This window comes from Serinus canaria, chromosome 2 (assembly GCF_022539315.1).
Source record: "Serinus canaria isolate serCan28SL12 chromosome 2, serCan2020, whole genome shotgun sequence".
Lineage (NCBI taxonomy): Eukaryota > Metazoa > Chordata > Aves > Passeriformes > Fringillidae > Serinus > Serinus canaria.
In genome coordinates this window covers 4,618,474-4,633,113 of record NC_066315.1, presented here as the reverse complement: position 1 = coordinate 4,633,113, position 14,640 = coordinate 4,618,474, and the positions used below count along the sequence as shown (strand labels likewise).

General features: G+C 47.0%; 1 protein-coding gene across 2 annotated transcripts in view; it reads left to right on the top strand.

Moving 5' to 3' along the window:
* The first annotated feature begins 4,745 nt into the window (after nt 1-4,745).
* PLCD1 (phospholipase C delta 1) overlaps nt 4,746-14,640 on the top strand; it is a 54,210-nt gene continuing 44,315 nt past the window's right edge. The window contains exon 1 of one of the 2 annotated variants that reach the window (XM_050970407.1): nt 4,746-5,078. In XM_050970407.1, the coding sequence (XP_050826364.1) occupies nt 5,045-5,078 (34 nt within the window). In that variant the 5' untranslated portion in view covers nt 4,746-5,044. Of the gene's footprint in view, nt 5,079-12,698; nt 12,915-14,640 lie in introns of those variants that run through there. The other variant, XM_009085775.4, reaches the window with a different exon arrangement.

The following is a 14,640-nucleotide window of genomic DNA, read 5'->3' as shown; positions in this document are numbered from 1 at the left end:
TGAGATGTCCAAATACCAAGCACTGTCAAACTGATGTAAAATTATTTAACTGTCTCCTTTCTATTGAAATTCCAAGAGTTATAATGAACTCCTTGGAATAAGCAGAGGAACCTAGGACTTTAATTTGTAAGTCTTATGCGTAATCTTGCTTTTAATTCTATTTTCCTATAATTTTTCAGCCTGAAATCAATGTGAGACTTGTTGAACTGGCAACTCTCTAAGTCTTTAATTGTTACCATACAGTAATAAATGACTCCTTTGATTGTTTTATTGCTTTATTTGGTGGTTAGAACTGCTCTTGATGACTTAGTCTAAGTGGAGGGAAAATCCTTCAAGATACTTGAGATACAGTAAGTCAGGTAGGTTTATTTCTGGCTTAGCAAGTCAAATTTATCTTCTACTCAAGCAGAAATACCTAATTAATTTTAATGGGACTTGTACAGGATTCTGCCAGCAGCAGGTTTAGCTTTGCACATCCCAGCATCTGTTGCTTCCTTTTCCTGTGGCCATGCACAGCTCTCCTAAACGGGAGTAACTGCTGCAATAAATGGTTTAAATGCAGATGTATACATCAATATCATTTACTCTGAAGGTACTTTGGCACGGCAGTCCATGGTGGTAAACAAGGCATCTGGCTGCCCTTCCCATTCCCTGAGCTGCATGATACTGCTGTTAATTCCATTCCAGTTTAGTTTATAAACTACAGTGAATTAATCTGTCCAGTGACTTGTCCATAAACCAAATAATTTCACTGTTCTTACAGTCATAAATCCCATTCATGAGCTTTTTTCAATTTATCTCATAAGGGAATCTGATTTCCAGAGGTGTTGATCTCCACCAGCTCCTGCAGATGCATGAGGCTGCCCTTCCCCACAGTTCAATGTATTCCTTGCAAGTGAGGGACCTGCAGCTGCTGCAAACCTGAGAGTGCTGGGAAAATTTACAGATAAGTAAATATTGGGTGGATCAGGATCAGTCCTAGGAATCCCAGGTCTTGAATGGGCAGGGAAGTTTTAACAACAAGAGCTGTGTCCACCTAAGGAAAGACAGCACTGATAACCAAAGAGTAATGATTGCCTTTGTGGCAAGTGAGTCACCAGGGCACTGGAGCTGCCTCCCACAGGGGTGTTCAAGCTCCTTGGTGAGAGTTCTGGCAGTTCCCAAAATGTAAAAAGCAATTGACAATTCGATATTTTGCTGTCTATCATCTATAGACTTAATTATTCAGCCTAGTGGAAGGTGTCCCTGCCCACAACCAGAGGCTGGAACAAGATGAGCTTTAAGGTCTCTTCCAACCCAAACTACTCTGTGATTCTATGAATCTATTTATATGAGAGCAGGATTTAGAGAGACCTGACAACCTGAAGATAGTAGCACATCCCATTTAAACCAGTAAACAGACTGGGAAAAGACATAAAAAAAACCATTTCAGTGAACAGCCAGACCATAAGTAAAGTGTTTGAGAATTCCTGTCCCACTTCTGCATTGACATGAACTCTATTTAATATGACATTTTCTTTTGTGTTGGCATTTGTAATTCTCCTGCTGACAAAAACAGCCCCACGTGGCTGCCAAAGCTCCCTGCTGGCCCTATAACCCCCAAATGCTTCTTACACTGTGTAACCATGGCAGGAGTCCTGAGTCCTTCCTGCAAAGCAAACAAAGACCTTTGCTGTTATCCTTTGGAGAGGTGGTTGGGAACATTTCAGTGGGGTGAGGAGGGTGTGTGTGAGATTCTGAAGGGCAGAGGGAGCCAGGAGGCATCTTCTCCATTGGAAACACTCAGTGTTGGGGCGGTGTAGCATTCCTCTGAGCTGAAAAGCTGCTCCTTCCACTGTGTGCAATTAAGTCAACACTTGAGTCATGCTTGCAGAGTGGAGACAGGTAAACTGCTTTGCTTTAGTTTTGTTGTGATTTCTGGTTCACTGTGGAATTGAACCCTGCAAACATTTTTGCCTCTGAGCTCTGTGACTGCTCTTTGGTGCCTGGGCTGGGCAGAGAATCCAAAGGGTTGTAGGAGTGAGAGAAATAGGAGAGCTCCTTGACTTTGCAGGGCTCTAGTTCAGCTGATGATCTTGGCACCTTTGCATAGGGACATCTGTGTTGGAGGGTGTGTTACAGAGGCTCCTCACCCAGCCTGTCTGACATTTAACTCCTTCCAGCCTCACCTCTGTGGCTGGAGAGCAAAGGGGATAGTCAAGATGTGTCCTGGCTTTAGGCCTTGTCCCTCAGTAAAATATCACAGCTCTGACCTTGTACTTTTCCCAAAAGCAAAGCTGCAAAGGTGGCAGTGCCAACCCACAACCCATCTCCAGGCCTAGAAATGCCTTGACTTTGCTTCTCTATGAGCACAGTAGTGATGGTGTGGACAAGAAAAAAATGCATATTCACATTACATTCTTAAATTGCTATATTCTTAGAATATTTTTTGTTAGCAGGATTTCTGCAGCTCACAGAAACTCACATCCCTTTGTTTTTATTGTTATTGTGGATGTATATTGTTTTCAGCAATGCAAAGGAAAGGGAATTCAAGCACATACAGAAATACAACTCAGAGGACTGAAGCCTTCTGAAACAAAGCTGTGATGAGACCTGTGCTGGGGGATCTCCAGTTCTGGGTGTCTGCTGCAGTATATCAGCACTCTGATGGGGACTGCTGGACTTTCTGGTGAATGCAAGAAGTGCAAGACTGTCTGTTACTGCCTGGCTTGCTCTGAGCACACACACATGTCAAGCCCATCAAGGATTTAGAAATGTTGATGACTTAGTTTAGGGTGGCAGAAGGGTCCCCAAGTGCTCCCAGCAGCCTAAGTGGTGATGCTTCTGGATGTGCACAGAAGCAGGGAGAGTAAATGGAATTGCAAAAAGTACAGCAAGGTTTTGTGAGACCTCCTGACAGGCACCATTTGGATGTGGCACTTGGGGATAGTGGTGAAGATGATGGTACTGGGTTAATGGTGAACTTGATGATCTTGGGAGGTCTTTTCCACCCTTAGTGATTCTATGGCTCCAGCTTCTGCTTCAGCTATGACCATGGAAAAGGCAGCATGGCAAGAAGGTAGCACAAGGAGATACAGTGGGCTCTCATGAAGGGGTAAATGCAGGCGATGATCTTCAAATCTTGAGGGATGATGGCAGAGAAGCTCAGTTGTGTTTTCTTGGTGAAGCCCTGTCCAGCCTGAGGTAATGGTGGCTGTGTTCACAGCAGAGTGATGGTGCCATTGTACCCCATGCTGCTGTGAAGAGGTCCCAACCACAAGATGGTCCATGTTATTTCTGGGAGTGATGGAGCTCTCTCACCCTGCCCCCTTTGCCACAGAGGGCACAGGGACACTGAACAGTCCATCTCTAAGTGAGGACTTGTGCCAAGCAGTGTGAGGGCACAATGGGGTGTGACACAGAGAACAGGGAAGGAGTTACTACAATGCCATTTTGTGTCACCACTTTCAAACTGCCCTTCTCTCCTTTTCCTCTCTTGTGAAAACCACCATGTCCTCACCACCTCAGCCTTACTGGAGTTTCCAGTCTGGCTGGCTCCTCCAGCAGCCTTCCTGTACACTCCCTCCAGAACTCTTTCCCATCAGCTGAAAGGGTGACAGGTTGTGAAGTATCCTCCCAAAATCCCCCTACCTTGAAGCTTTTAGGGCTGTACCAGGAATCTTTTGGTCCTGCCTGCCAGCAGCTGCCAGTTTGCTCCATCTGAAACAATGTCTGTGGGTTTGAAACAGGAATGTTCCTTCCTGGGTCCTTTGGAAAGTGTCTGGCAGGAGATGAGCCCTCCCCATGCCAAGCTGGTGACTGTGAGGTAGAAAAGTGGACTTGGGAGGAGTCATGGGGTGAAATCTCTGCTCTTTTATTGCTCCAGTTGTTTGGCTTTGTTAGTTTTGTCCTGGCATGAGGAATTTTGCTATATTAGGGCTGTTTTCCTTGGGTGGTGGCAGCAGCCTTGTATTTGTGGACTGTAAAACTCTCTGAGAGCAAGGCCTGGTCTCTCAGAGGAGCAGCCCAGTTCCTGGCAGGGAGGGACAAACTGTCCCAAAGTATTTTTCAACACATGTTTTCTAGATCTGTCACCATCAGGAAGAGACTTCTCTGTTCTGTCAGTGGAGCTGCTGAGGAGAGAGGACTTTGAATCTGCCAATAACTCCATCAAGTGTTTGCATCAGGATAACTGAAATAACCACAAACATACATAAACAATAACAAAGCAATTACTAAAAACATTCAAGTAGAGGGAAACTTTATTTTCCCACACTGGCTTCCTTTCCTTTTCCTCTCCCTGTTTGCCATCACCATATTTCTACCCTTCAAAGATAACTAATTCAGGAGGAGGGAACAGAGTGGAAGAAATCAGTTCCACTCACTAAAAGCCTCAGGACGGTGCAGTTTTTTCTGTCTCGCTGTCTCAAATGCGAAGCTCAACTTTTTTTCTGCCCTAAGCTCATGCCTTTGTGAGCGTTTGTGGTTACAGTTTCTATTTCTACACTGGCAAGTTGTGACTGGGCTTTTTTAGTGGTGGTTTTTTTAACTTGTGAAAAGAACTGTGCCTCCGCCAGCACCTAAAAGCTCATTAACCCTAAACTCTGACCTGCGGCATCTGCTTAAGACCCTTTCCTTGATTTGCGGACCACCGAGGACGGATTCAGTGCAGGAAAATGTGGCAGCCACGTGAAAAGAAGCATCGCTGGGAAGCTCCAGGGGCAGGAGGAGGCCGGGCCAGAGGCGAAGACGCCAAATCCGAGCAGGGAGGAGCCAGAGCCGCAGCGGCGCTCGGCCGCGGTCGGGGCGCTGGGCAGGCAGCGGGTGCGGGTGCGATAAATGAGGAGGCACAGCCAGGACTCAATTCCAGCCAAGGGCACGGAGCAGCCCCTGCGGAGGGAGCTGCCTCCCCTGTCGGGGGTCGCTGGAGCGAGGAGCAGGGGGAGCCTGGCGGCTCTGGCCCCGCAGCAGCGCTAACTTCGGGGCACGGCTGCTCGCCAGAGCCCCGCTGCTGCTGCTGCTGCAGCTGCTGCTGCCGCTGCTGCTGGCGGCTCCTGCTGCAGCCATGGCATCCAATGGTACATTCCTCGCCTGCAACAGTAAGTTTGGGCAAGTCTTCTTGGGTTTCAGCTCTCTTATCTTGTCCAAGGGCTTTATTTTTCCTGCTCTCTTCTCCTCCCTTCTCCATTTCCCCATTCTCGCATTTGGATGTAATGGGGAATTTCAGCGCTGGTGCAGAGAGAGGTGATGGATTTTTCTCTGGTAATCTGTGTTGGTAGGAAGGGAGAAGCATCTACAGGCTCAGAAAAGTGGATCCAGATCTCCTCCCCTTTCTGGGAAACTGAGAGCGGGATGGGTGCTCTGCTGGATGAACTCTGTGGGCTCTGGTGGAGCCAGCAGAGCCTGGATAAACACCTGGGCTCAGGGGCTGTCCCCGAGACACTGCAAATATTAAGTACAAAATAAGTCGTGTTTCTAAAAAAAGAAGTTCTCTGTGCCCTTGCAGCAAGTGCGATTTAGGAAGGTTCTGTTGGTGCCAAGCCCGGGATGCTTGTCTGATAGTGTAATAAAATATCCCCCCTTATTCCCTCACCTGATTTTATTACTTTGTTGCCACTTCATTGTATTTTACTTTGAGGAGCAGAAACAACTCAGGGCTGTGACAGCTACAGGTTGAAATGGAATATTTTGATCCCAAAGAAATGGGAAAAGCCTCCGGTATTTCTTTCATTTCATGAGATGTGTGCTTTCTTACTACAGATAAGCTATAAACAAAAATAAACTGATAGAGCAATAAGTGATTACCCATGAACATAATCATTTTAGTGTTACCAGCAGAAATGTGAAAAGATTCCCCACAGGCTGATGAAATCTTCACTCTGATTTTCCCAGCTGGTAGAAATCTGACAGGAGGGTGAACCAGAGGTTAATGTTATACTTTTTGTAGGTATCTCATTCATTATACAGCCACTGGGGAAAGAAAGCTAAGAAACACATCTGGAACTGTTAAAACATTTCCCATTTTGGCCTGTGGGTTATTTTTCAGTGAATATTATTTAGTCCTCTGGGTTTAGGAACCAAGAAGAATTCAGTGGCTGGTAATCTATTATTTTGTCTGAAGCAGAAAAATACACAAATGTTGAAGGAGCCAAGAATTTTAAAAAGCATTTACTGAAATTCCTTGACACATAACACACTCACACGCAAATGCCAGGGTCACTCCAAATGCCAGACTACTTATCTAAGAGGGGTTGTTCACGTGTGGACTTCTTAGCAGGATCAGACTATGTAGTTTGTCAGAAATTTCTGATACTGTGAGCTGTGGATATGCTTTGTCCCTGGCTCTGTGTTGAAACTCAGCTTCTTGCTTTCAGGTTCTCTCTTTTTTCCTCCCCCCCTAAAATACATACAACAACAGCTGTATTTACCATATCAGAACTAATGTGGCTATTAATACTCTTTCTCTTGCATGTGAAGTTGGTTTGTTTCTGAACTGGGAGCCCTTGTGCTCACAGATTGTAGAATAGCTAATTTGTACTAAGCCTTATTCTTATACACTGACTTTTCACCCAAGACACTGTGTACATTATGAGAGGAATGCTCTTTGCCACAGTCCAAGGGGAGAATCAGCTTGTAAAATCCTACAAGACAGGCCATTTCCTTGTTTGCTCTGCCAGAAAGTCCTCAGGATTAACATCTATATTGAAATTTCCAAATGAATCATCTCCACTTGCCCTTGTGAGCTGGGAGCGCTGAGGAGGCTCCTTCTGCACTTGAAGCTAGGAGGTAATGCAGCTTGGGATCAGCTGGGATCTGCTCTGGAGCACTTGGTGACTTTGATCTCCTTTCCTAGCAACAGAATGCCCCCAGCACATACCTTTGATGCAGGTTGTGCTTGATCCACCACGTGGGAGTTTTGTGAGCCACAGTTCCCCATAGTCCAGGGGAATTTGGGATACTGACACATCCCATTACACTGAGCAGTCAACATGTTCCTTTCCCAGGCAGGACAAGTAAAATTCACTCTGGGTCATTTTTATTTTGACACAAAAGCTGCTAAATTTTCCATCTGAGCAATGTCTTTAAGTAAAACTAAGTAAGCCCACAGTTGGTTCTGAGATTGTTGCCAGTGTTTAAAGCCCCATCAGGTACAAAAGTAGCTAAGACAGGGCCAGAGGATGCTTGAGGAAAAATAGATTTTAATGGGGAAATGAGAAAGGAAAAAGAGGGAAATGCAGTCACTTGGAAAAGGGCTGCAGGTAGCAGAGATGAAAAGATTCAGCCAACTACAGGGAAAAGCAAGTGGAAGAGGTGTGTGGGGAAGGGATGGTTTGTGTAGGAATGGAAACTCAGTTGCCTGGATAGGCACTGGGAGCCAAAGTTACCAATAATTTGGGAGCAAAGTAGAGTCTCCTGTACAGGGACATCAATTAAAAAGGTATTTTGGAAGGAAAGCTGCAGATAAACACCTGGTGGTTTGATCATGCAGGGTGGGATTCAGCTGGGTCAGCACCACTATCCTAAGAAATTTCAGGTTTATAGGGATCTAGGCAGGAGCATTGTATCCTGTCTTCTGTAGATAATGAAATCCTGCAGACTGACCCTCAGCCATGTGTCTCTGAGGTCCTTCCCATGGGTGGAAGGTCTCAGTCCTCACTCAGCCAAGCCACCAGACCAGAAGGCTGCAGACCTTGGTCAGACACAGAGGTTTCTTTTTTCCTTTGAGCAGGCAGAGAAGATTTTGACACAGTTTCTTCTAGACTGAAATACTTCCACACCTTAAATGAGCCAGCCTAAACACTATGTGTGGGGAAATTCTCACACCTCAGGCTTTCCCTCACATGGTAGCTTTTAAAGCCCTGTACCATGGTACCTTTTAAAGCCCACACAACAAGTCTCAATGGCTGGTTTTGGCTAGAGTTACAGAAATTCCAGATAAATCCCTTAGGAAAAAAAAAATCCCTAGTTTTGCATAATTCAGTTGTGCAATTTAATTATTGCACAAATTTTGCCCTGCTACAGAATGTTGAAAATGATCTGTGTTTTGTCTGTGAAAGAAATTTCAGCTCCTGAAGAAAATGTTGAGAAAAGCTTTTAAGTGGCCTTTAAAAAATGAGGCTGGGACCCACCTACAACTGACTTTGGGTTTATGAAGAGAACATCTTCATCTGCATGTTCCCAAAAACATGACTTGGGAGTTGGGCAGTCGCGATGCTTCAGTGCTCCTGGCTGCTGATCCTGGTCCTATCCATCAAGTTGATATCCTTCTTTTCAATTACTTTCTTTCCACACCAGCTACTGGAAAAGCTGTAATTTATTGCAAGCCAGTATTTTTTTTCACACTTTCTTTGCAGCCAAATCTCTCTGTGCACTGTGATGCAGGGACCAGTGGAAGCAGCAAACCAAACCTTCAGTCTGGTTTTGGGTTTCCAAGCATGATGAACTTTAGCTGGGTGTTGTGTTTTACCTGGATTTCATCAAGAGCTCAGGGCAGTAGCTTTTGATGGGTCACAGCCTGTTCCCTGCACTGATCCAAGCTCCCTGGGAGGGACCTGGACTGGCAGGAAGATGTATGAAGGTTTTCACAAATAAAGGTCATGATTTGTCTGTCTGTGAAATGTCTGAGCAGGCAGCCTGGCTTCGTTTACACCATGCAAGGCCAGGGCTCTGCACTGTTTAATTGCCAGCACATTCCCCAGCCTGGTTTTGATCCCCAGCAAGCTGGCAGATGGCATGGCCTGGGTGATGGGCCTGCAGCCCTTCCCAGTGGGCACTGTGGGTATAACCAGCCAGTTTTGGGGAAAGATGGGCTGCATGGACTTGTCAGAGGTGGAGGAGAGACCATTCTCCTCCAGAGACAAGATGAGAGAGCCAAAGGATACAGAGGGAAAATGGGGCTGAGAAATGCTGGGCAATGCTGGTCCCATCACACAGCTCCTGGCCAGAGTGCAGGCAGGGGGAGGCTTTAGGCAGCAGTCTGGAGGACAAGGAGATTTGGGAGAACTCCTGTGTGAAATTTAAGGTTTAATGCATATGGTTTCTGCCCCAGCTCAGCAAGACCTCCCAGCACTCAGGGAAGGGAGAGGGCCAGAAAAGGCAGTGTAAGGTTTGCTGCTGGAGAAGCCCGTTCTCAGTGTGACCACAAGGTGGAACTTGGTACATACCACATGCTCTGCAGAGGCACCCAGCGGGAACGAGCAGCAGCATCCTTGCCCAGGGATGCATCTGGACTCAGAACCCACTCCCTGATCCCCATTTCCCCGCAGGGAGAAAGAAGAACAGTGCTGGTGTGGAGGATCCACAGGCATGTTTTGCTGGAGCTGAGAAGCTGTGCCAACAGCAGGGCTTGGTTCTCAGAGGGTGTGAGGTGTCACTGGGGAGAATAAACTGAGAGCAGTGAGTGGTGTCCTGGAGGTAGCAGAGAAGGAGGAAAGAGGGTTTCTGCAGGTGGAATATGGCAGGGCATGGATGAAATGAGGAACAGACTCCAGAGGGAAGGACAGGGCAGGTGGGACCCTGCAGATGTGGAAGGCACCTTTCTGTCACATTCTTTAGTAAGAAGATGGCCTGTAAAATAGACCTGTTTTTTTTTTTTTTTTTCTTCTTGTAAGAAATACAGGACAAGACACAACCTGTGGCCTCTTAAGGGAGAAAATCTCCCCTGAACATGACATTTATTATTTGATATGTAGTTCCCATAGGCATTACTAGTTCTAATTTGCATCATGTGCATGATGTGATGGGGAAGTGGTGAGGTCATTGCCAGCACAGGTATTTTTAGTCTGCTCCTAAATTATCACAAGTCTGGGCAAATCAGCAGCTGAGTTTTGTCATGTCATTTTTGTCAATGTGCTCTAAAGAGACTGTGATCAGAATGAGAGTTGCACCATTTTTGGCATTCCCTAAATATGCTGGTGGTGGGAGAACAAGTGCAGCCCTAATAAAGAACTCAAAAGCCAACATGCTTCTCCCAGTGTGAAGTGGTAATAGTGCTTCCTCAGCCCCCATGTGAAAGGATGTGATGGAGATTAATTAATTTTGGAAAATCATCTGAAGAGCAGCCTGTGGATTGTAGTGTTCTCACATAGCCCATTTCCTAGCAGACACTGCAGCCACTCCATCTGCAAGTGCCTGTTTCCTGGATATTCAAGCACTTTGCTAACTTTGGGATCATGTTCTGCCATCCTCATTCCCACTGATTTCTGTTTGCTCTGTGAGTAATCCAGCTGGAATCAATAGGGTGATGAGCACAGCAAATCCTGGGCCCAGGGATGTGGATAACTTCACTCATGTGACCAGGGCCATTTATTTAATTGGGATTGGTCACATGGGTAAAATTGCACGACCCACTGAAGTGCAGTTACCTGCAATTAATAAGGCTTGAAGAATTTTTCCACGAGCCATTTGCAGGAATCACTTCCTCCCATGCCAGAGTGTGACAGCAGCATTGTGTCACATCAATACCCATGTCACCCTTACCCATCAGGCTTTTTCTGTGAGTTGTGACATTGTCTTTAAATGACCTCAAGACCACAATAAATCCAGCTCAGTCATTTCCCAAGGCAGGGAATTTCTGTCCCGATAATCTCATCTTCATTTTAAAACCAGACTGATTTGACCTGCTTTACATCTCTGAAGCCTTCACAGCAGCAGAACTTGCACATTGCTGTTCTGGAGAGGTATCTAAACTCATTGCATGCTGACCCTGTGCTTAGTGTGTGAGCAAACTTCAGGGCTAAGTACAGTAAAATGCTCTCCAAGGGCATGGAAAGCTTTGAGCAGAGCTGTCACTGGCACTGCTATTAGGAATTAATGAGAAAGTGAAGCACAGGGGCTCTGTGTGTTCCTAGATCAATCCCTATGGGATGCTGGTTGCTGCTGGACAAGAGAGCTGGTGCATAGAAGCAAATTGTTTTGCTAAGGCAATTACAGGAGACTTCCCCGCTCCTTTAATTAGATCAGTCCTCTCCAAAGTGCACAATGTGAAATATGGGAAGTGCTCAGAGACTGATAGCTAATAAATATCATCTAGCCATTACGTCATGGTGCTCACCTCTTTGCCAGGGCAAAAACAAAGCTCCCAGCTCCCAGGGGAGTGCTATGGAAATTACAGCTCTGACATCTAGCCCCTGTCTGTGCAGGGGGCCCAGAAAGGCTGGAAGTGTTTCCCAAGCACCCACTGACAATCTGGCTAACATGTTCAGAAATGTCCCATCCAGAAATTGCCTTTATTCTCCTTTGCTGTCTGTGATCTCCAGTGGCTGTGTGTAAATAAAGAGTTATTAGATGTACTGCTGTTCAAGGCCATGCAATGGCTCTGTCTTGTCCCCAGAGAGTTTCTCACCTGTGGTGTATGGCAGTGAATAATGACTCTGACCCTGTCCTTGTGCTGGTCAAACAACCCAGTGCTCTGTGCTTCCCTGTGAGGGCTGGTAGGGCTTCCTTCAAACTGCTGAGAAAGAAGGGGAAGATGTCTGGATTGAGAGGCACCAGAAACAGAGATAATGTTTATAAAACCTGTATTAACTATGATGAGGGGCTGGTAATGGAGAGCCTTCATTTATGTCAAAAACAGTGATGTGTAGTTTGATGTCAGGTTTATTTGGTATGTGCTGATTCTGCAGCAAGGGACATTCACGCCTGTTTGACCCGTGTCCCTGCAGTACCTTCACCCTTACAGCAGCAGCTTGCAAAGGCAATGACCAAAAAAAAAAAAAAAAAAAAAGGACCAAAAAGAAAAAAATATTCTGTGACAAGGTGTGTGTGTGTGTACAGCTGCTGTTTTTCCCTTCAGAAAAGGTCGTGGCTAGGGAAGAGATGGATTTTAGTCTCAGCCATTGCCAGGAAAATGGGGAATGGGTGTGAGTTTCAGCAAAGGAAATTTATACTGGTGATAACATACAAATTCTTCTGAGAACATCTGAGCTCTTGTATGGGTATCCAAATTGGTTTTGGAGTCTCTGTCCCTAGAGATATCCAAACTCACCAGGACAAGGCTGCAAGCAACCAGATCTACCTTTGAAGGTGACTCTTCACTTTGAATGGGTGATTGAACAAGAGAGCCCCAGAGGTTCATTCCAACCTGAATTATGCCGTGATTCTGTGTAATCAGTGACTTGTTAAATCCACGAGGAGGCTTATTCCTATACCAGAGTGCAGGGTAAATCTGCATTACAAGAATAAACCCAAAGCTATGCAGAAACGTGGGGTCAGTGACTCACCCAAGTCCCACAGGAAATCGGTGGCAGAGAAGGCACTCTCCGCACTCTTAGGAAAACACTCTTCCGTTGGTGGAAAAGGAAGAGGATTCAAACTGAGTTTCCGAGCATCGTTCGGGTCCCATCTGCCCTGGCTAGGAGGTGTTTTAGGCACCGTGTTCAGTGCCGGCCAGCGGGAGCAGCTGGGCTCAGAAGAGAAGGGTGGAGCCAGGCTCGCCGGGATCCCGGCGCTCGTGGGCAGGACGCGCTGACAAGCCCAAGGCACTGATTAGGAGCCACAAACAATATCTGCGACTCCTCCAGCCTCTGGAAACGATGCGTAAAATCCCACTGGTGGAAAACTCGTTCCTTCTACCTGGGCAGCTGCCGACAAGCTCCTCGGCTTAATTTTGCATCCAGCGTGTGAAGCAGGAGGAGAGACTCGCCACGGTCCCACCCCCAGCCGGACTCTGCCCTCCCCTGCCTCGCTGCTGTGCTGCCGCTGTCCCGCTGCCCGCTCCTTGGAGCCCCGTGTGACACCGCCGGAGCTCCTGGATGAGCAGGGATCCCTGCAGGGGTGGCACGGCCCCCCAGCCCTCCCTGCGGCCGCCGCCTCTCCCCGAGCCCCAGGCTGGATCATGCAGTGCATCCGAAGGCAGCCCAAGCGCACCGTGTCCCAGGAGAACATCCTGCTGGAGCAGAGCCGCAGAGTGGCCGCGCTGAATGGCATCAGGCTGGGTAAGGGACAGCGTGGGCACACCCGGCAGCCGCTTCCCTTCTCTTTCCCCTGCGCAGAGGCAGTGCTCCGCCCTACACTAGGGTTATTTTTAAATTCCCAAGGTTTCCTTTCGTTTGCTTGTAATCACACGCCAGATATGTGAACAGCTTCGTTGGAGGCATCAAAGAGTGGGGGCAAAGGCTCGGTTCCCAAATCTCTTGCTGGGTTTCTGCACCGCCTCTGATTGAAGGTGTTTGGGGTGGCCGTGCCATTCTCCTGCCAGGTTTTAGCCCTGCTCGGTGGTGCTGCCTGTTGCTGTAAGAGCCCAGGGAAGCACGCAGAGGCTGCCGATGAAAGAGGAAACCCGGGGAGTTTCATAACTTGTGTGTCTGGCTATGAACTCATTGCTGGTTCCTGCTCTCTGGAGGCACAGCCCAAGTGGGACTCACAGGGTGGGTGGAAGTGGGAAATAGCCTTTTACTCACCCGAGTCCCTTAGATTTTACAAGAAGGGATTTCTGCCCTTTTGAACCAGCAAACCTGAGTTAAACCTGGTCTGTAAGCGGTTATTGAGGTGCTGTGTGTGCTCAAGGCACTCCTACCTTGGCCAAACATGATTTTCACTCTGAATATCACTGTGTGCTGAGTATATTCTGTTCAGAAGGTGTGTGATTGATGATTTGCAAGTGGGGGGGGTCCTGACATTGCAAGGCACTCTGGAATTTTGCATGCTAAGTGTGTATTTGGTATTTTATAGAGGATGCTAAGCAAGACACAGTCTTTCCACATGCTTCAGGCAGGATTTGCATGTCTATTTCAGTGCAGAGATTGTGCTTCTCATGCTAAATGTTGTTATATAGTTGGGAGTCAATATCCTTATCCTGCTGCACAGTGTTTTTTAACTTTTACATGATGTATGGGTACAATATGTATGACTCTGGTTTTCATTGCTGTGAGATGGAGCTCTGGACCACAAACCTTCTCAGCTTCAGGCTTTGAGCAGTCTGGTCTAGTGGAAGTGTCCTTGCCCATGGCAGGGGGGTAGAATGGGATGGCCTGTAAGCTTAATTCCAAGCCAAATCATTCCATGATTCTCCATGGGGTTGTTAGGAAGAAATCTTCAGGTTTCTGCTGGGGAAAGGTGGGGTTTTTTACTAGACAGCACTTCAAATAACCAGCTGAGAGTAATATCCCACTGACACATCAGGGTGTGTTTGTGGTATCAGCAGATCAGAGTGTCTTATGCTGCACTATGGCCTGACAAAAAGCAGGTAGGAACACAGAAGTTAAGTGACTCACCCAAGGAAAGAGTCTGTGCCAGTGCTTGCTTGGGCATAGGAGGCAGAGCCTGAAGCACTGAGGAAGAAGAAGGGGAGTTTTGTCCACGCTATTCCACTGACTGGGCTGTGCTGCTGAACAGGATGAAGGGTTCTGAGCTCCAGCTTGTGTCTGAACTCTGTGGTTCAAGCCTGGAGGAGAGGAATATGCCCTTGGCCACCACCTGTGCCCATCCAGATTTGTCTTTATTGCATTGGTGCAGCTCTTTGGGATGTCCTGGTAGCAGGACACGTTACAGGTGCTGCACACAGGGTCTGTGGAACAAAGCATGCCCTGGTTAAATGGATTTCTCATTCCACACTTACAAACATCAGCATCCAAAGGATTTGATGGGTTTCCTGCTCTCCTTGTCATGCCACCCCAGGATGACTTGTCCTCCTCCTTGAGAGTGGTTGGGATCTGAAGAAAA